At 39.7% G+C, this 20,670-nt stretch overlaps 1 protein-coding gene across 2 annotated transcripts in view; it reads left to right on the top strand.

Annotated features, from left to right (window-relative positions):
* cdh23 (cadherin-related 23) overlaps positions 1-20,666 on the top strand; it is a 175,308-nt gene extending 154,642 nt beyond the window's left edge. The window contains exons 37-68 of one of the 2 annotated variants that reach the window (XM_077495780.1): positions 1,014-1,235; positions 1,924-2,043; positions 2,179-2,359; positions 2,442-2,575; positions 4,123-4,332; positions 4,433-4,540; positions 4,680-4,782; positions 6,610-6,735; positions 6,827-7,030; positions 7,878-8,336; positions 8,433-8,549; positions 9,128-9,352; positions 9,646-9,815; positions 9,943-10,080; positions 10,202-10,321; positions 10,617-10,794; positions 10,943-11,154; positions 12,894-13,088; positions 13,159-13,272; positions 13,389-13,518; positions 13,603-13,866; positions 13,934-14,095; positions 14,783-15,039; positions 15,140-15,237; positions 15,482-15,602; positions 15,698-15,777; positions 15,894-15,934; positions 16,038-16,098; positions 17,617-17,746; positions 17,872-17,991; positions 18,174-18,284; positions 19,040-20,666. In XM_077495780.1, coding sequence (XP_077351906.1) covers positions 1,014-1,235; positions 1,924-2,043; positions 2,179-2,359; positions 2,442-2,575; positions 4,123-4,332; positions 4,433-4,540; positions 4,680-4,782; positions 6,610-6,735; positions 6,827-7,030; positions 7,878-8,336; positions 8,433-8,549; positions 9,128-9,352; positions 9,646-9,815; positions 9,943-10,080; positions 10,202-10,321; positions 10,617-10,794; positions 10,943-11,154; positions 12,894-13,088; positions 13,159-13,272; positions 13,389-13,518; positions 13,603-13,866; positions 13,934-14,095; positions 14,783-15,039; positions 15,140-15,237; positions 15,482-15,602; positions 15,698-15,777; positions 15,894-15,934; positions 16,038-16,098; positions 17,617-17,746; positions 17,872-17,991; positions 18,174-18,284; positions 19,040-19,378 — 5,250 coding nt within the window. In that variant the 3' untranslated portion in view covers positions 19,379-20,666. The remainder of the gene's footprint in view (positions 1-1,013; positions 1,236-1,923; positions 2,044-2,178; positions 2,360-2,441; positions 2,576-4,122; positions 4,333-4,432; positions 4,541-4,679; positions 4,783-6,609; positions 6,736-6,826; positions 7,031-7,877; positions 8,337-8,432; positions 8,550-9,127; positions 9,353-9,645; positions 9,816-9,942; positions 10,081-10,201; positions 10,322-10,616; positions 10,795-10,942; positions 11,155-12,893; positions 13,089-13,158; positions 13,273-13,388; positions 13,519-13,602; positions 13,867-13,933; positions 14,096-14,782; positions 15,040-15,139; positions 15,238-15,481; positions 15,603-15,697; positions 15,778-15,893; positions 15,935-16,037; positions 16,099-17,616; positions 17,747-17,871; positions 17,992-18,173; positions 18,285-19,039) is intronic. The other variant, XM_077495781.1, reaches the window with a different exon arrangement.
* The last annotated feature ends 4 nt before the right edge of the window (positions 20,667-20,670 follow it).

Genomic DNA, 20,670 nt, shown 5'->3' with positions numbered 1-20,670 from the left:
CCAATTCATACTTGGGTGTAGGCTTGAGAAACACAGGGCCGGAATACGACTCATTTTCAGCATTATGGCTCAGACTGGGCCCACTGTAGTTCACACCATTTTCTTTTAATGAAGATGTTTGTTTTTTTGTTCTTTGTTTATTACAGATTTATTGATTGGTTGATTGATTACACCATAGGTATAAAATTTAAAGCCAAATGTATAAGTCAAGGTACAAGACAAAGGTTCATTTTTTAGAGCTCAAAATAACTTCAGTATCCCACTAACTTTCCTTATAACTAATTATAAATTATGAGCCAATATGTGTATTAATTGCTGTTATTCTAAGCTCCAGATGGGCCATAAAGTCACCAAATGTAATTTATTGCTTTCATTGTCTTCAGAGCTAATTGGAAAGTTCTACTGTGCCAGTCTTGGTAATCTCACAAGCCCCCATCATGTAAAGTTTGACAATTATGATCCACAATTTATTAGGATATTTTCACCATTTCCAGTGACTGACTCAACAAGAATCATATATTTATTCAGCACTATAGACAATAAGTACTAAGCTCAGGATCTTTTTTTTCTCATGATAATTCTTTTAATATCAGTTCCATATGTGGATCTTTATGACATTGGGTGGCATACGAGAGTCTTTCAGTGGAATGTTTTCCTCCTTCCTATATTTCTGGGCTAAACTATTTGTATAGAAGAATGTTGTTTACAATCATTCTTTCAAAATAAGATTCAAACATTAAACATTCAAAAAATTTACTGTGATGTGCAGCAACAAAAAAACATTCAAGAACAGAAAAAAACAATACATTAAGCAGATTGAAAAGGACACAAAAACACATTTACTTGTGTGTTTTTATTGTTTCAAATCTGTGTTTCATATTTGCATTCCTATGTGATAAATCGCTATCAATCAATCATTTCAATCCAAAAATACATTTATGGCCAATTCAAACTAATTTCTACAGAATGGATAATAACAACTCAGGACATCTGTCTCTGTTTTTCTCACACAGACCTCCACCACCATTAATGTCCGAATTGTGGATGAAAATGACAACGCTCCAGAATTTCCAGAAGAGGAGTATGTCACCGTGCTGAGCGAGGGCCCTGACACAGTGGGCGCCACCATCGCTACAGTAACGGCCATTGACCCGGATGAGGATCTGAATGGCACTTTGCGATATGCCATCACTCAAGGCAACCTGGTCCAAACTTTTCATATCAACAGCATTACGGTGAGATTATACAATGATCATTAGGGGTGTGAATTGCCTAGTACCTGACGATTCGATTCGTATCACGATTCACAGGTCACGATTCGATTCGATACCGATTAATCCCGATACGAATTTACAAGTCGATTGTTGCGATTTTTTTTCATTCAAATTTAGAAAATACTAATCAGTAAGCTTGTAGAGTGTAAGATTTATATGAAAATGTATTATTTATTTATCTGAAATTTCAGTCTTATAGAGGTTGTAATCTGTTTCATGTTTGAACAGCATTAAAATAAAATATTAAGGCTTAATGTTCCGTTCATATAACATTCTTCCATGCTCAAGGTGTGAATCCTAACCCGAAGTCAGACGTTTTGTTGAATATTTTTCCATTAAAAATGGAAGTTTAAAAAATCGATTCTCACACACACACACACACACAAAAAAAAAAAAAAAAAAAAAGGCAATGATGATAAGACGTTGAATCGGTAAGACTACCGAATGAACAATTCTGAGCTCTTAAAAAAAAAAAAAAAAAAAAAATCGATTTTTTTTTTTATTGAATCGATTCGAGAATCGCGCGATGTAGTATCGCGATATATTGCCGAATCGATTTTTTTTTAACACCCCTAATCATCATTATGAAGAAAATGTTTAAAAAAAAAAAAAAAAAACTAAACTCCATGTAACGATTATGTGTGTTTAGGGGAGGATTACAGCTGTGAAGGAGCTTGACTTTGAGATCAGTAATGGACACTATGCTCTGGTGGTCACAGCAACAGATCAAAGTCCAAATCCTGCTCATCGTTTGACATCTAGCACCACAGTAATGATACTCTTCATCATCTCTGACGTTATCTTTGTAAAAGCCAAATCTTTTGCATTGTATCACATTGGTGAGACTTAATGATGTACCGTCTTAAAGAAATGCAATCATTTGAAATTCTTTTTTCTACCGTAGGTGCTGGTGAACGTCCTAGACGTGAATGACATGACACCCACTTTCCCCAAAGCCTACGAGGGCCCCTTTGAGGTGACTGAGGGCCAGCCAGGGCCTCGGGTCTGGACACTCAGAGCCAGTGATGAAGACTCAGGGCTGAATGGCAAAGTGGAGTACAGCATCACTGGTGGAGATAATCAAAGTTGGTGTTGTTGTTTATGAACCGCAAAGTTACTCCGTTATTTATCAGCATTGCTGAGCAACTTTTTGTCTTGCTTTACAAGACGAGTTCATGGTTTCTCCCGTGGAGGGGGAACTTCGAGTGAGGAAGGATGTTGAGTTGGATAGAGAGACCACTGCTTTTTACAACATCACTGTCACAGCCCGCGACCTGGGTACGCCATCGCGCAACAGCTCGGTGGGTGCACATGAAACAAGTATCATATCACATTCCCATCAAAAAAAAAAAAAAATATTTTTTTTTTATGGAAAAAAAATGGCAGCTGTTGCAGCCAGAGAAATTCTGTTTAAAAAAAAAACAAAAACAAAAAAAAAAAACAGTGCAAATGCAAACATCTTTTAAATTTTACTGGTATTTTATATATAGTAAAAATCTGCATCACAACAACTCAACTCAACTTTATAAAGCGCTTTAAGAACAGGCACTGTACATAAACATAAATATCGGTTGTGCAGTAAAGAATAAGGTAACAAAACAAGAACAAAGCAAACATTTTGAAGTGCGTAAATAAGTAAATACATTTTACAAGAAGTAGACGAGTGAATAAAGAAATAACTGTCAAATCAACAGTTGTGTTTGGTTCACAGTTGTACTACATATCAATGTAAATTACACAATGCTTCATACATGTTTTTGTTTTTACATTTTTTATGTCACAATTTTACAGAAATTCACTGTTAATGCTACAAACCTTTACAGACCAACAGCTGGTGGTTAATGGCTGGTACTTTCCTGTTTAGAATTGTTTTTGGAACTAGAAATAATCTGCATCAAATCGTCACTGTTATATCATTTTTATTAACACTTTTGGCAATGTTTGAAGTCACATTTTTAAATACATATGTGCACTGACAAAAAAAAGGCTTTTGAATTTACTTAATTTGAACATGTAAGCCTACATTGGTTTGCACTTGATTAAAATCTGGCAAAGTTGCATAATTTTTGAGGAGGAAAAGTGGAATTTTGAAAAATTATTGCCTCAGTTTCCACATTTTAATCACATCACCGTGCAGCCAATGTTCAAATAATGCAACTCCGAAGACCCCCCCATTGTGTAAAAAGTTAACCACTGGTAATACCAATGCCAACTTGACTAATGACAAGTGACAAAGGCTTAATATGAATGTGATTTCATTTACATTCTTGCTTTTGTAGGCAGGTGGTAAAGGTACTCACACTAAGGTGGAAGAATTGAAAAAAAGTACAGGATGAAGTGTACATATGTACAAAAATAAATTGTCCTGTGAAATATATGCAATACATGTTTTGACAAGATTGTTTCCCTCTTATATTGTCTTACACAGAGCTTGTTGTACTGGGATGAACAAAAAAGCTTGTTCCATGTTGCATGTTGTCATTTCAGAACTAGATAGTGCTGGTGCGACTTTTACTTGTTTTTATTGTCAAAATAACTCGTTCCCCAGAGCTTCTTACTTACTTTACTTACTTTACTTCTCTATATGTATGTCTTTTTTTGTTGCGTCATCATCTGCAAAGTGTGAAAAAATAACAAGCCTATTTTGAGAAAGGAAGTAGTAGAAAGTACATATATCTGTTTTCAAATGCAGCAGAAAGTCATCAGAAAAATAAATACTAAATAAATAATAGTGCAGATAACTTAAAAAAAAAAAAAAAAAAAAAAAAAAAAAAAGCATGACATTGTTGTTTTTATTTTTACTACCTTGACATTGCAAAGTTCCCCTGTACTTGTGTCTTCTCCTCAGGTTGTAGTGGGGGTCCGCGTCCGAGACATCAACGACAACGACCCCGTCCTCCTAAACCTGCCTTACAACACCAGTGTGAGCGAGGGCGCCTCTATACATACATCTGTGGCCCGGGTCCGAGCCCGAGATGCGGATAGCGGGCGGAATGCGTTGCTCTCCTACAACATCACTGCTGGCAATCGGGATGGAGCCTTCTACATCAATGACACGGTGAGTCCATCTGACTGAAACGCGAGTCATTTTACATTTTGCCAATGAAATGAAACACAGTGTATTATGTTATGTATATATTCATGTCTGTATCTCTCAGTCAGGTGTGGTGCAGGTGAACAGACCACTAGACAGAGAGCGAGTGGCTGAATACAGACTGACCGTCACTGTCAAAGATAACCCTGACAACCCTCGTATCGCTCGCAGGGTAATCCCGAGTTGTTATGAATGTGTTTTAGGACGAATGCTTACATACAAAGACAGCACTAAATCGCTTCATTCATATTGCTACAATTCCCTAATAACTGTATTTCTTGGCTCTTTTTTCTTCTGTTACACACCACCAGGATTCGGACCTCCTGGTTATAACCATATTGGATGAGAACGACAACAGACCTGTGTTTACCAGAAACAGTTACAGGGCTGAGATCACAGAGAATTCTGCAGCAGGTAGCACCTGTGTACATTCGTGTGTGCATGCGTGCGTGGACTTTACTGAGTGTTTCTTGCTGAAAACCTTGTGTTTAACAAGTCTGCACCACTTCCTGTTTTTATGCTTTACTTTTAAGATGAACGTGAAGTTGTGAAAAAGAGACAAGTCTGAACTGTGCATGTTAAGAACTGCAGAATGTATTTTGCTAAATTGTGGACTAGGGGCTGGACTTGTTCCTAAAATCCCGATTCAACTAATCCCGCCGAGGTCAGCGAATGAATTCCGGTTGGAGTCCAAATTTAAAGGGGACGTTCTGGCCGGGATGGCCCATTTTTCATTAAACTCTCTATGTGGTTTATGAGGTGGGAAATGATAGTAACTTTGCATTTACAATTTAATCAATTTGTTTTTGCCCCCATTTTTTTAATTAGATGAACTCAAAGATGTAAAACTTCTTCCACATACACAATATCACCATTCATCTTAAATATTGTTCACAAACTAGTAGGGATGTCACGATAAGGGCAATATCGTGATATCGTGATATTAAAACTGCCACAATATCGCCGTCGTCATGTTCACAATATTTAAAAGGAACCTATTTGTTGAAAAAGTCATGTTGATTTCCATTTGTGCAGTTCTAGCACCCTCTAGTGGCTAGTTTATTAGTCCAATTTAATTTTCATTAGGGATGTTTTGGCCTTCTATGTTTAAAATCTATGCTAATTGTCAGATGAAGGGGAACCTACTTTGGTTGTGAAGCGATCAGTGTGTGCTTGCATTAGCAAGTAAGTGCCTCAATATTGTTATTAGAGATTGTAGGTGGTTTATATGTATTGCTGTTATGTACAAAAGCACAATATATATATATTTTTTTTTTAGTACGAGCTCTTTTTTTACAATATTATGATCTTTTTTTATCGTGATAATTATCGTATCGTGGCCTTCATATCGTGATAATATCGTACCATGATGTTTGGATATGGTTACATCCCTACAAACCAGTCTAAATCTATGATAGTGAGTACTTCTCCTTTGCCGAGATAATCCATCCCACCTCACAGGTGTGCCATATCATATTCTGATTTGACACCATGATGAGTGCACAGGTGTGCCTTAGACTGCCCACAATAAAAGGCCACTCTGAAAGGTGCTGTTTTGTTTTGTTTTGTTTTGTTTTGTTTTGTTTTGTTTTGTTTTGTTTTGTTTTGTTTTGTTTTGTTTTGTTTTGTTTTGTTTTGTTTTGTTTTGTTTTGTTTTGTTTTGTTTTGTTTTGTTTTGTTTTGTTTTGTTTTGTTTTGTTTTGTTTTGTTTTGTTTTGTTTTGTTTTGTTTTGTTTTGTTTTGTTTTGTTTTGTTTTGTTTTGTTTTGTTTTGTTTTGTTTTGTTTTGTTTTGTTTTGTTTTGTTTTGTTTTGTTTTGTTTTGTTTTGTTTTGTTTTGTTTTGTTTTGTTTTGTTTTGTTTTGTTTTGTTTTGTTTTGTTTTGTTTTGTTTTGTTTTGTTTTGTTTTGTTTTGTTGGGACTGAGGGACTCAGAAAACAGAACAAAACTGCACTTTTTCAGAGTGGCACGCTGACTGGTTTTCTGAGTCCCCAGACTCAAACAATAATTGAGATAAATTGTGATATTGTATGTGGAAGACGTTTTTGATCTTTGAGTTTATCTCATTAAAAAATGGGAGCAAAAACAAAAGTGGTGCGTTTATATTTTTGTTGAATATGTAATTGTACTCAGCTGAAACTTTCTTTAAGACCCCTTTTTAAAATCAAAATTGTAGACACATTGAATGGCAACTTGCAAACTCCATGAAAATGTTCAAACCTTGCTGTCTGTTCTTCTTTCAGGCAGTACTGTAACAGTGTTGAACGGGCCCGTTCTGGCTGTAGATAAAGACGTTGGACCCAATGCTGTTGTGAAGTATCGCCTGTTGGGAGCGAAGGTGGACCTTTTCACTGTGGATGCTAACAGTGGTTAGTATGAGCAACACAACAGAAAATAGTTACAGTAGAATATAGATGCATATGCATATGTTTTACTTTCTGTCATGGTCTCATCTTGTAGGAGTCATCCGTGTGCTACCAGGAGCCATGTTGGACCGCGAAGCATTTCAGGAGCCTCGTATTGAGTTGGTCCTAGTTGGGGAGGACATAGGAGGATTAAACAGCAGTGTTCCTCTCACAGTGACAATCCTGGATCAGAATGACAACCCACCTGTTTTCAGCCCTTCCAGTTTCAGTGTGCGACTACCTGAGAATAGTCCAACTGGTGTGTGCATATTAATTAGCGTGCCAATGAATGGGAAAAGGTGGAATGATATTGTTTTAAAGGGGAAGTCAACTTGAAACATTTCTTGACAATAGTATGTTAAATGTGACCTCACTAGTTTAAACATTGCATCTGTATTAATATTACATTTGTGGAATATGAGTTATGCCGCAAAATCCAGCCGTTTTTATCCATCTCAGGGGTCGGCCATTTTGCCGCTTGCTGTCGACTGAAGATGACATCACAGTGGCTCAGGGCTCAGGCAACGACCAATCACAGCTCACCTGTTTTCTGTAGTTGAGCTGTGATTGGTTGTTACTTGAGCAACTGTGATGTCATTTTCACCCAACAGAAAGTGGCAAAATGGCCGTGTTCTGATATTGACAAAAACTACTGGGTTTTGCTGCTTATCTCATTCGCTCTCAGCCATTTTCACTGGAGCAAACCCCTTCACTCCTGGCTGTTTTACTGGATTTTGACTGATTTTGCAAGGCCCACAGAATATTGTAATCTATTGCTATAAAAAATGGAACCTACCAAAAGAAAGATTAGAGTCTCTTCTTTCATCAGGAAAAAAATATATATTTCTATCCGTTTCCGTTTGCAGCAATTGGCATTAGAATATAGCTAGGTTTCATCATTATTAACAAATCTGTTTAAAAACAGTGGGCAAAAGAGGTTGTTTTAACATGACCCTGTTGATCTCTTATACTCTGCTGCCACCTGCTGGCTGTTTTTGTAATAACTACCATTGCTTCTCTTCAGTTCAGAAGCTGCATCAAAACCTTCTGTATGCTCTAGCAAAAAAAAAAAAAAAAACATAAAAAGATTGACATGTCTCCTGCAGGTGTGGTGGTGACGCAGCTGTCCGCCATCGATGCTGACTCCGGCTCCAACGGCTGGCTCATGTACCGCTTGGTAAGCGGCGCTCTGGATCGCTTTGTGGTCGACGCTCTCTCCGGCGCCGTTCTAGTCGGCAACACCACCCTGGACAGGGAGGAGCGTGGGTCCTACCGCCTGGTCGTCATGGCAACCGACCGTGGCACACCGCCCATGTCTGGCACCGCCACTCTAACGGTCATCCTCGATGATGTCAATGATTCGCGGCCGCGTTTTATAGAGCCTCTAACTATGATTAATGTCAACGAGTCCACGCCGCCCGGGGTGGTGGTCACCACGTTGACGGCTGTGGACCCCGACCTGCATCCACGACTGGAGTATTATATCATCTCAGTGGAAGCAAAGGATGATGGGAACAACCCTGTAGATGGCCTGCAGGAGTCCTTTGGCATTGATTTGCACACTGGTCAGTCTGTTCAATATCATTATGTGATTAATTAGGTCTGCCTAGAATGTAGGAATGCAATATTTCTATCAATGAAATGTTTTGCTGCAATTGTAGGCGCAGTGTTTGTACGCAATCCACTCAACAGAGAACAAGTAGCTACTTTCGAGATTATTGTGTCTGTCCATGACAACGCCAGTGAGGTTATTGACAAGTCTGGCAGTGTCCCAAACGGTAAGGACAATTTCTATTTATCAAGATTATACCCCAAACATTAACTCATTCAAACCCAAAAACTTATTTATACGTCTTTTAATAGTTTGTCCTTCACTCCCAAAAACATATTCATAAGTTTTTGTGTTTTTCCTTAATGCTAGAGCATACAGAAGGCTTTGATACGGCTTCAGGCATGAAGTGGTTGCTTAAAGCAATGGTAGTTCTTACAAAAACGGCCAGCAGGTGGCAGCAGAGTATAAGAGAGCCAGGGCCATGTCGCAACAAGCTCTTTTTGCCATTGTTTTCACCAGGAATATGAATAATGATTAAACTTAGCTATATTCTAATACTAGTCGCTGCAAAACGGAAACAGATAAAAATACACTTTTTTTTCCCTGGTGAAAGAAGAGACTCTAATCTTTCTCTTGGTATGGTCCATGGTTTTATTTCAATGGAACAGAATATTCTATGGACCTTGCAAAGTCAGTCAAAATGCAGTACAAACAGCTCGGAGCGAAGGGGGTTGCTTCAGTGAAAATGGCTGGGAGGGAATGAGTTAATAGTAATTCATTCCATTTTAATTTTCATCATCTCAGCAAGACTAACCATCAACGTCTTGGACGTAAATGACAACGCTCCTCGTTTCCGCCCCTTCGGAGTGACCAATTTCACGGAGAAGATTTTGGAGGGAGCGCAGCCAGGCACGACGCTGCTCTCTGTGTCAGCCGTGGACCCGGATAAAGGCCCCAATGGCCAGGTCGTCTATCAGCTGCTCCACTTACCACGAGGAGGATATGTCAGATTGGAGGACCCTTCCACTGGTATTACAACCACCACACTGAAACACGCATTTATACTCTGATAGTGAACATCATTGTGCTGTCATGTGGTATAAAGCAAAGTGATTTTATTATACAATATTGTCTGTTTATCTCAGTTAGTATTGTTCAATTAGACCAGGAATGGTTAACTGAAATCATCACTGGCGGGTGGGGGGTTATATAGGCACGCAAATACATAGGTCGAAAATTACAATCTCCAACTAGAAAGGCTTTGAAACAAAGAAAAAAAAAAGAATAATAACAAGTAACTCAGTTTCTTACAAATTTCTCAGGTAAGATTGTGGCCAACCAGACAGTGGATTTTGAACAAGTGCAATGGCTTAATTTCACTATTCGGGCAAGGGACCATGGAAGTCCTCCTCGGATTGCTGAGTTACCCGTTTATCTACGCATTGTCGATGTCAATGACAACAACCCAGTTTTCCTACAACCTTCGTATCAGGTACGAAATGCAAATGTTATGGCTATCATGGCAGTACATAAAAACAATAGATATAGAACTGTTATGGTATGCTAATGCTAGTGATGATTCATTTCTGATGTCTGTTTTGTCTGTCTTTGTTTGATAGGAGCCTGTTTTTGAAAATGTAAACCTTGGCACAACCATAGTTCGTGTCAGTGCAACAGATGCTGATTCAGGTCTCTTTGCTGTTGTTGAGTACAGCTTAGTAGACGGGGAGGGCAAGTTTGGCATCAGACCAACAACTGTGAGTGTATTTGAACATGAATACATTATTAGACAATACCGTATGTGTCCTATTTTTTGTCCCATACACAAATAGTGTGAAACAGAAACCACTCCCAGTCATCCTTCCACATATGTTTTAGGGAGAGATCTACATCCTCTCTCCCTTGGATAGAGAGACAAAAGACCACTACACTCTAACCGCTGTTGCACGAGACAACCCTGGCGGCAGCTCCAACAACAGGCGAGAGAACTCTGTCCAGGTATATACTACAGTATTAATAGGACAGGCGGACTAAACGGTAAAACCATAAAGCTAAATGTCAATGCTGTTGGAATGCTTGTTTTTGTTCCTTTTAAATGATGCCTCAAATTTATTCTGCCATTACTCTTGATTGTTATTTGGCGTTCTTTAAAGCGGAAGTACAGTCAAAACAGGGTTTTTAACAAAGTCATTCATTGGCACAAGCATTGTTTCAACCCGGAAGTATAAGTATCAATGTGTGTCAAGAATGTTCTGTACGGGAATAAAACAATCTGCTTATTGTTGATCAATAGGTCCTCGTGACGATTCTTGATGTCAACGATTATCAGCCACGTTTCTCTGAGCGAGTTTTCACCACCAGCGTGTTTGAGAACGAGCCCAGTGGAACATCAGTGATCACAGTGAAGGCTTCCGACCTGGATGAAGGCGAGAATGGGGCGTTACTCTACAACCTGCTGGGAGCCCATTCAGGTCTGAATTCACTGTCAGAATTGAATGAAGTCTTTTGTCTTTCTTTTGCTTATTTCGCTGCTGGACTACAACGCATTGAATGACCGCCAACAATTTTAAAAATAAAATAAAGTAATTCACTTCAGCCAAATTGCTTCTCTCTTTCCAGATGCCTTCTCTCTGGATCCAAACACAGGACTTGTGCGCTCTCGCCGTCTGCTCCAGTCGTCTGAGAGCTTCAACCTGACTGTGGTGGCCACAGACCAGGGGCGTCCCCCCCTGTGGTCAACCGCAGACCTCATCATCACAGTCATAGACGTCAATGACAACCGTCCGGTATTTGTTAGACCAGCCAACGGAACCATCATTCATATCTCAGAGGTAACTTCATGCTAAATATTCATGAAATTGATCGTCTTCGTTTTTGTAGGGGACTGCTCAAATTTGCTCTCATAGAAAGTTTTTTTCTTGTAGCACTTGGTCTTGTATTATGTTTTCCTTTGATACACAAAAAAAGGTCATCAGGTGTTTTCATAACCAAATCCTCATCACAACAACTGCACAGAGCTTTACTTCCTGTTTTGGTGCCCAGTTGGCCAAGCTGTGAGGGGAATTCAAATGTGTGTTAGTGCAAGGGAACTGAAACATCATAATTAGCATTCAACCTTTCTGAATGCCGTGCTAATGCATAATAGATATTGCCTTGCTCCGCAATGAATCATGTGACAAATAATAATGTTAATAATGCAGCAAATTACAGAGACAGTGATTTTGCTTTCTGCAATTACAGACAATATAAGATCCAACATTCCTGCAAATGATTACAAATGCTAGAGTTTATGGATTTAAATTGTGTTCCTCTTTAATCACACTTACACATACTATACATATCAAGAGCAGTTATGTTTGTCAGTGTTTACAGCTTGTTTCTAATGGTGAATGGATGAGGTTCTAGCTCCCTGATTATGCATGGATATTGTGATGTAATTAAGCCATTGAATATTCCCACAATGTTTGACATCTATTCTAAGACTAGTCCTTATGGCCTATTTGTACAAAATGTGGGCATTTTATGATTAATAATAACATTATCATAGATAAAGCATATTAAAAAATATAAATCACTTAGAGAGCTGAAATTTCACCCAGAATTTCCAAACCAGTTGAATTTCAAAATGGCCCCAACCATTATTATTTTTTTTTATTCTTATTGTCATTAGTATATGTGGGAGCAAATTATTTATAGTGCGAAAGGTCTAATTGTACAATTTTTTGACCCATTGACTCCCATTATAAATCATAATTTTTCATGTTTTTTGATGCACTGTACATCTGATGTGTTATATTGCATTTATTGCATGATTACCAAATTTATCCCTTCAGTGGGGCCTAAAATAGGTCTAAAATAAAAAATGTGAGGTGAGTCTTCTAAGCCATAATCCACCAGGTGGCGCTGGAGAGCTAATTATCATATTTTCTTGAGCTGACGTTTGTCTTTGCCACGTGACCATAGTTGCACCAAAACAAGCCGGCATGGTCGGGATTGCTAGAACAGGCCTGTGGGTGTGTGTGGACACAGTAAAACTCACATGCACACACGTATTTTTGTGTGACGTGTGTGCGCACGGTCAAAGGGACAATTCTGGACAAAGTGTGTTTATATACATTAAAGTTAGTTTTGCTGATTGAACAGTTACTTTTATTGTACACAGAGGGCATCAAAGAATCATCATCATCAATCATCAATCTATCATCCATTTTCTGAACCTCTTGCTCCTCACAAGGGTTGTGGGGGGTGCTGGAGCCTATCCCAGCTGGCTATGGGCAGCATATGGGCTATGGGTACACCCTGAACTGGTTGCCAGACAATCACAGGGCACATCAAAGAATAAAAAAATTAAAAAGTACATATGTTATGGATAGATCTGATGCCACTGAACATTTTGAGTGGTCAAAAGTTTCAAAAAAAAAAAAAAAAGTCATAAATGACTTAATTATCACACTTAGAAAGAATGTCCAAATTTTGGACAAAATAGACCATAAGGGGTAAATGTGTTTTAACCCCCCAAAGCTAGTTTTATATTCATTATAACTTTTTTTTTTTTTTTGCATCCACATAGGAGCAGCCTCCAGGCCTGCCTGTCTATGAAGTCTATGCAACTGACTCAGACGAGGGTGTGAATGGAGAGGTGCGCTATCGCTTCCTGCAGACTGGAGCGGGCAACAGAGACTGGGAGAACTTCCACATTGATGCCATATCTGGAGTCATTACAACTACAGTCAAACTGGACAGAGAGAAACAGTCCCTCCACAGTGTGAGTTAACATTTGCCACTTAACATAGGGTGAAGGTTTTCTAACGGAGTGTCATTGCTTCTTCATACAGCTCATCATTGTGGCTCATGACATGGGCCAGCCAGTGCCTTATGAAACCACACAACCTCTGCAGGTGGCGCTGTTGGATATTGATGACAATGAGCCAGTCTTTCTCAAACCACCAGTGAGTGAATAGCCACAATGCTGGTGTTTCTCTAAGTGAGAATGACCCTCATCTGAATGTGTGTTTTTTTACGCACTGCTGAGCATTGCTCTATGTTTTTGTGTCGTGCACCTCAGCGTGGCAGCTTGCCTTACCAGAAGTTGTCCGTGCCCGAGCACTCCCCTCCTGGGACTGTGGTGGGGAATGTGACCCGAGCGGTGGATGCTGATGAAGGCTCTAATGCGATTGTTTACTACTTTATTGCAGGTGATCCAGCCCCTTTCTTTCTTCTTTGTCTGAAGCGAAATGAAGTACAAATCACACTGCGTTTCTTTCCATGTTCAACTGAAGGCGGAAACAGCGATGGAAATTTTGGCTTGGGTCTAGACGGAGAGCTAAAGTTATACAAAGAACTGGATCGTGAGGAGAATCCGGTATATTCCATCATCATCAAGGCCTCCAGTAACAAGAGTTGGAGTCCTTCCAGGGGTCAAAGGGCTTCACGGGCTAAAGCTTTGGACCCTGCCCGAGACCCCAGCCTGCTGGAGGTGCGCATTGAACTGGAAGACATCAATGACCAGAAACCGAGATTTTCCAAGACAGAGTACACTGCAGGTAATCGTCATTGTTTTATGTGTACATCTATGGTCAACCCATCAAAACATTCTTTCTTGGTTTGCAGGTGTGGCTGCTAATGCCAAAGTGGGCTCAGAGCTCATTAAAGTGGTGGCAATTGATAATGATATCGGCAACAACAGCTTGGTGCAATACCACATTGTTACCATCCGGTACTTCCCGTCTCAGACCAACAGCAGCGAGGATGTTGGGAGCATTTTCATTATTGGTAAGTTTAACTTTGTCTCAGATGAGTGCAATGATTTATCTTTCATATATTTTTTTTTACTAGGGATGTTCGATACTACTTTTTTTCACACTGATTCCAGTATGAGTACCGTACTTTCCGCACTATAAGGCGCACCTTCAATGAATGACATATTTTAAAACTTTTTCCATATATAAGGCGCTATAGTAGAGGCTGGGGTAACGTTATGCATCCATTAGATGGTGCTGCGCTAAAGGGAATGTCAACAAAACAGTCAGATAGGTCAGTCAAACTTTATTAATAGATTACAAACCAGCTTTCTGACAACTCCATTCACTCCCAAAATGAATAAACAGCTGTTTTATTATTTTCTCTGAGGTAAAGTATTAGTATGATGGCGGGATCTTGGCGATCGTGCAGGGTCACCGATAGCGTCATGACAGCGAGACCTGTTGCGGCTCAATATTGATCCATATATAAGGCACACTGGATTATAAGGCACAGGGTCAGCTTTTGAAAAAATTGAAGGCTTTTAGGTGCGCCTTATAGTACGGAAAATACGATACTTAACTCGATACCAAGTACCGATACCACTAGTGCTTTTGATACATAAATTTGCCCCAAAAAACTGACGGATACATAAAATGCTTTTTGATCTCTTTTTTTTTTTTTCCCCCTCAACCAATTCAATCTTTGTGATGTCCACAGGTTTGACAGATGGTATCATTCGCACCTATGACCTCTTCACGGCTTACAGTCCCGGATATTTTCAGCTAGAAATTTTGGCGTGCGACCTGGCAGGACACAGCACCACCACCAACGTCAATATCTACATCCTACGGGACGACCAGAGGGTGAAGATCGTCTTCAGTGAGATCCCTGATGTGGTCCGTGAAAATCAAGAAGATTTCATTAACTTGCTCTCCAACATCACTGGCGCCATCGTCAACCTGGATGACATACAGGTGAGGTTTTATTTTTATTTTGTTGGTCAACTAATATATTGTGTATGTGAGTGTACATAAATATCTGAGTGTATTTTGCCTTCTGTTTTGTTTGGCCCAGTTTCACGTTGACAAGAAGGGGAGAGTCAATTACGGCCAGACGGACATGTTGGTGCATGTCGTCAACAATCAAAGCAACACCATCCAAGATGTTGAAAGGTGTCGTATCAATTCCAAACTGCAACTTTTTAAACATTTAAAATGTTCTCGACTACGCTGCTACGTGTACATAAAACATTTTTCCACCAAACCTTACTGATTTTTGCACTACATAATTTAATCTAGCCCTTTTTTTTGTATTATTTCTATTATTCTATTTTTTATTGTTGAAACACAAACCCAGGCTTGCACGCCAATTTATCTGCACCATATAATGACCAGAAAGTTTTCTATTGTGTTCCAGAGTGATCCAGATGATCGACGAAAACAAGGAGCAGCTGAGAAATTTATTTCGGAAGTACACCGTGGTGGATGTTCAGCCGGCTGTCAGTGACAAGCTACCTGACGACATCACCACGCTGCAGGTCAGCTCAACCTGTTTTTTATTTTATTTTATTTTAAAGTTTGTTTTGTGTGTTTTTCCGTGGTGTTAAATTTCTATTTTGTCTGTCTGTCACAGCTGGTCATCATTATTCTGGCTGTGCTGCTGTGCCTGGCAGGGATATTGTTTGTCTCAATGAACTGGCATTATCGCAGAGTGTAAGAGTGTTTCATCATGTCACTCATTCATGGAATTTATGTGTCTGCTCGGTCACGTTTTCAGCCACCTTGCCACAGAATGCCCGAGTGGTGACGTTTTTTTTTTGCCGTTGCAGGCATCAGAGGAAGCTCAAAGCGATCGTTGCAGGATCGACAGGTTTGTAATTAGCTGCATGCTGATGTAGCCATACAGTATGTTACACAAAACGTGGCTCAATAATAGCGAGTTTCTGAAGAGTTGTCTTTCTTCCATCATCTAGGGAACCAGGGTTTAATGGATATTCTGGACATGCCCAACACCAACAAGTACTCCTTTGAGGGGTGAGATTTTCAGAGGGTCTCCATTTCAGGAACTTTCCCAATTAGCTATGATGCTCTTCCAGAATACTAGAAAGTGGCGTGAATATTTTTGTTGTTGTTGTTTGTATATATGGCAACCATTCTAGAGTGTATTCCGACACTTGCCAAAAGTTGTCTGGGATATGCTCCAGTTACCCACAAAGCTAATAAGGGAAGGTAGAATAGAAGATTTTTGGTTGGACATATGCTCTATATAATTTATATTTTATTTTATTTTATTTTGTTTACACAGTAGTTGTCTGCCCACTGCATTCATTTCATACTATAGATTCATTAAACATATTGGACATACTTTTCAGAAGGCCAATTCCAGCATAAATATTTTTTTTTAAATCCTCTTTGTTTTTTTTGTAAGATAATGTTAACATTTATTGAGATTGTGAATTTGGAGTTCTGAAGTAAAGAGGAAGTAAATAAAAAAAAATCTTTGCAATAATATGTTATATGTGCCCACACTAGTCTAAACATGGCATTCTGATAAATATGAATGTGTTGAATCACACTTCTGGGGTTCAGTATCTTGCTCAAGGATACTTTGATATTGTCACAATGACATGGGATCGAACCCACAACCCTGGGGTTGGGAGACAACCACTCTACCACTGAGCCACGCCGCCCAATCCTGAGCAATCACGGCTCACCTGTTTTCTGGGTTTGGTTATGTGAGCCTTTAGACACGGTCATTTTCAGTCGACAAGTGACAAAATGACCGCCCCCGAGATGGGACTTACAAATCTATGGCTTGTCAATGCCACTTAGTTGCTGTTGGCGGCCATCTTACGTTGCCATTCACTTAGGGCGCCTAATGTGAATACATTAATTTCACCGTGGCATTTTTACAGTATTTTCTGCCTCTACGGTGAAAATTCCACCGTGTATGACATATAGTTGTACCAATAATTCTGGGAAAAGCAATACATGTACATTTCATTGCTAATAAAAATACTTTTAATTTTCTCTAATAAAGAATATCTCCGAATGCTACTCAAAGATTCATCTGCATTGTTCTGTCAGAGACATCAACAATCAAGTGAAAGTAAAGCCCATCAGGAAAAAAAAATGCTGTGAAAAGTAAACCTAACCATATTGAGTTCACTCTTTGTCAGGCTCTCATGACTCCATACAGTGATTCTAGTGTAAAACATGCACTGATCATAACAGTGTTCAGTGGAAAAAATTGCACGTTTTTAGTAAAAGTGGCAACATAAGATGGCTACCCTCCGGTTTCAGCCGCGAGGGTCGTATTGACAATGCATTCATATATACGGTAAGTTTTTATGTATTTTGTGTTGTTTTTGGAGATTGTTAAGTTTGTCTGTTACCTTTTCAATATAATGTTTAACAATGTACTATGCCAATATGTTCTGTAAATTTGAAGTTAAATGAATTAAAAAAAAAAAAAAAAATCCATTCATATGTGTGATCAAATCTGGTTGTTGTCCAGATATGACCAACTCTAACTTCCAAATGTCCCTGCAGAGCTAACCCGGTGTGGCTGGATCCATACTGTCACAACCTGGAGCTGGCCGCCCAAGCAGACCACGAGGACGACCTGCCTGAGAACCTGAGCGAGATAACGGACTTGTGGAACAGCCCTGCACGCACTCATGTGAGGACCAGATACAACATATCTCATCACTTTTTTATAATATTTGATTGTAAAGAATTTGTGGATAGCGTTGTGGTTCAGGATCTGAGATTTAAATTGACGTATTTTTGATGTGATTGTCACAGGGAACATTCGGCCGTGAGCCTCAAGCGAAGCCTGATGATGACCGTTACTTGAGAGCAGCGATTCAGGAGTACGACAACATTGCTAAACTGGGCCAGATCATGAGGGAGGGGCCTATCAAGGTGAGAAATGAAATATTGGACACACGGAAATGTATCTGATCATTTGTAACATCCGATTCTGGTCACCAAAATCTCCTCTGGTAAATTGTGAGAAGAAAACAGGAAATGAAGCAGAATGTCTCAACAGCTGATTCATCAGCTGGGTAGCTTCCAGACTTTGATCCTAACTGCCATCCTGTCAGGGTTCCCTGCTCAATGTGGTCCTGGACGACTACCTGAGACTGAAAAAACTATTTGCAGCCAGACTCGTCACTGTTTCCGCCAGCCAGGGTGAAAACTCGTCAGTCACTGAGGTGGGCTCGGTTGACTACTGTGTGCTGCTGCCGCTGCCTCCTTTGAATTTCCATCTGATCTGGCTTTTCCTCATACCTTGGAGAAAAGTGTTGCTCACTATTGCAGTCTCCTCTGTCGACTACAAATATTTATGACATCCACTTTATTTATCCACATCAGCTACAGGTTCCGCTGAATTTATCTTGATTTTTGGGGTATATCTAGTGGCACAATCTCAAAGGTTTTGTCATCATTTCAGGTCAACGGTAATCAATCACTTTTCTGCCGCACAAAACTATACTGGCGCCTAATGTTGACGCTATGCTATACACGCTATATATATATATATATATATATATATATATATATATATATATATATATATATATTTTTTTTTTTAATATTTATATACGCTATACAGCTCACCTGTTTTCTGGGTTTGGTCAGCAAGCTGAGCCATGATTGGTCGTTACCGACTTACTCAGCACAGGTGATGTCATCTACAGTTAACAGCAAGTGGAATAAAATGTTTTTAAAGGTATTAATTGTACGTGAAAAATAATGAAGTCAAATTAATTTTGGACAAAATATTAACTTTTGACTACTGAAACTGAATCAGTGAATCTTGATTTCCTTTCATGTTTATTCTTAACTGATTTCTCTCTTAAATGTTTCCGTTCCTGTCTCTTCGTCGCTTGTATGAATATCAATTGTTTGCTTATTCGTTCTGCCCGTTTTTTTTTTTGTTTTTTTTTCTGCCTCTGTCCGCCATCAGCTGGTCCAGAGCGATTTAGATGACGATGAAGAAGAGCGCATGAGCACGGGCGGAGGCCGCGGCACCCTGCGCTTCAAACACAAGCTTCCCATGGAGCTGAAGGGGCCGGAAGGCGTGCACGTGGTCCACGGCAGCACAGGTACTCTGCTCACCTCCGACCTCAACAGCCTGCCGGAGGACGACCAGCGGGCTCTGGCGCGTTCTCTCGAGGCCCTAAACGCCGACGGGGGGCTTTACTCGGAGCGGAACGCCCGCACCGAGTCGGCCAAGTCGACGCCCATGCACCGTCACAAGGACGGCGAGCTACCGGAGAGCCCCTTGGAAATCACCGAGTTATGACTAGCCGAGGCCTCGCTGGTCTGAGAGCACAACCATGACTCGAGTGTGTGCGTGTGCTTGTGTCTCCACGCCGCCACCACGATGACCCTGTTGGGAAAGTACGCGGAAAGAGCCGAGAAGGACCAAAAGTGTGAGTGTGCCGGTCCACAGCCCGCTTGGGACAAAACTCACACGGACGAGTTTGCTTCAAGATGTTTTTTGGGGATAAGCAGGGCTTAGCAAGAACAAAACTTATCGGCGTCATCGAGTTTCATCCAAAGAACGAAGGAACATTCCTGTGTGAAAAAAAAAAAAAAAAAGACTACGTAATAGAAGGTGCTACATCCTCACTTGTTGTGCACACAGCTCCACACATTCAGACCAGCGAACGGCCTTCATCGGGAGACTGAATATTCCAACTCCTTTTCATATTTTCAGTTCATTTGCAAGTGTAAAACCAGTCAGTGTCTGTCTGTGAAGATGGAAAATGAAGATCTTTATTTTAGTAATTATGGGAAAGTAATGATGCAGTGTGACCGGAATGCCTCAAATAACCTCTTGATGCTTGAAAAATTAAACTTTCCAGCTGATCTGTGGAAATTGTTGGATCCAAAAAAAAAGAAGAAAAAAAAAAGAAAAGGCACCAAACTGGAACATGCTAGCCCAGCGTTCCATGGAGAGCCCGGATATCAAAAACACCTCAGCAGATTATTCAAGATGGTTGATTTTGGAGCACAAACTATGAGAAATTTCAGTTCTCAAAGAAAGTTTAACAAATTGATTTAAAAATATATATATATTGGCTGTTGGATTTTATTGATATGAAGATGGCAACATGCCCACCAAGACTTTACACTGCCACCTGAAGGGAGTTAAGTGTCATGGTCAAATGGAGCCATGTTTACTTAATTTTTTTATTTCAAGATAAGTATTGGCGTTTGAATATTTTTCAACATAAATGCCTGCTTACCGCAACAGGTAGGTTTATTTGGATGTCTGTGGGCATACGTGTAAATTGTGCAATAGTGTTTTTCTTTTCTATAATGCTGTTTCTGATGAGTGGTGTGTTTTCAAAGTCCATTTTTATATGTACATTTTTTGTATGTTTTTATTTCTTTGTCCTTAATGTCACCAGCCCTGATATCTGTGATAATAAAAGAAATATGCAACCGTCTGTCACATTCTTATGATGACGTGGAGGGCTCTAATCATATTTTTACAGCGTTGTTAAATGAGTGATGCCAAATTGGGCAGCTGTGGCAAAGGTTTGAAAACATTGCCATCTAGTGGTTGGAGACAATAAACACAAAATG

Source organism: Festucalex cinctus, chromosome 14 (genome assembly GCF_051991245.1).
Source record: "Festucalex cinctus isolate MCC-2025b chromosome 14, RoL_Fcin_1.0, whole genome shotgun sequence".
In the NCBI taxonomy this organism is placed as follows: domain Eukaryota; kingdom Metazoa; phylum Chordata; class Actinopteri; order Syngnathiformes; family Syngnathidae; genus Festucalex; species Festucalex cinctus.
Note: the sequence above shows the minus strand (reverse complement) of the source record. Positions and strands in the feature narration are given on the sequence as shown.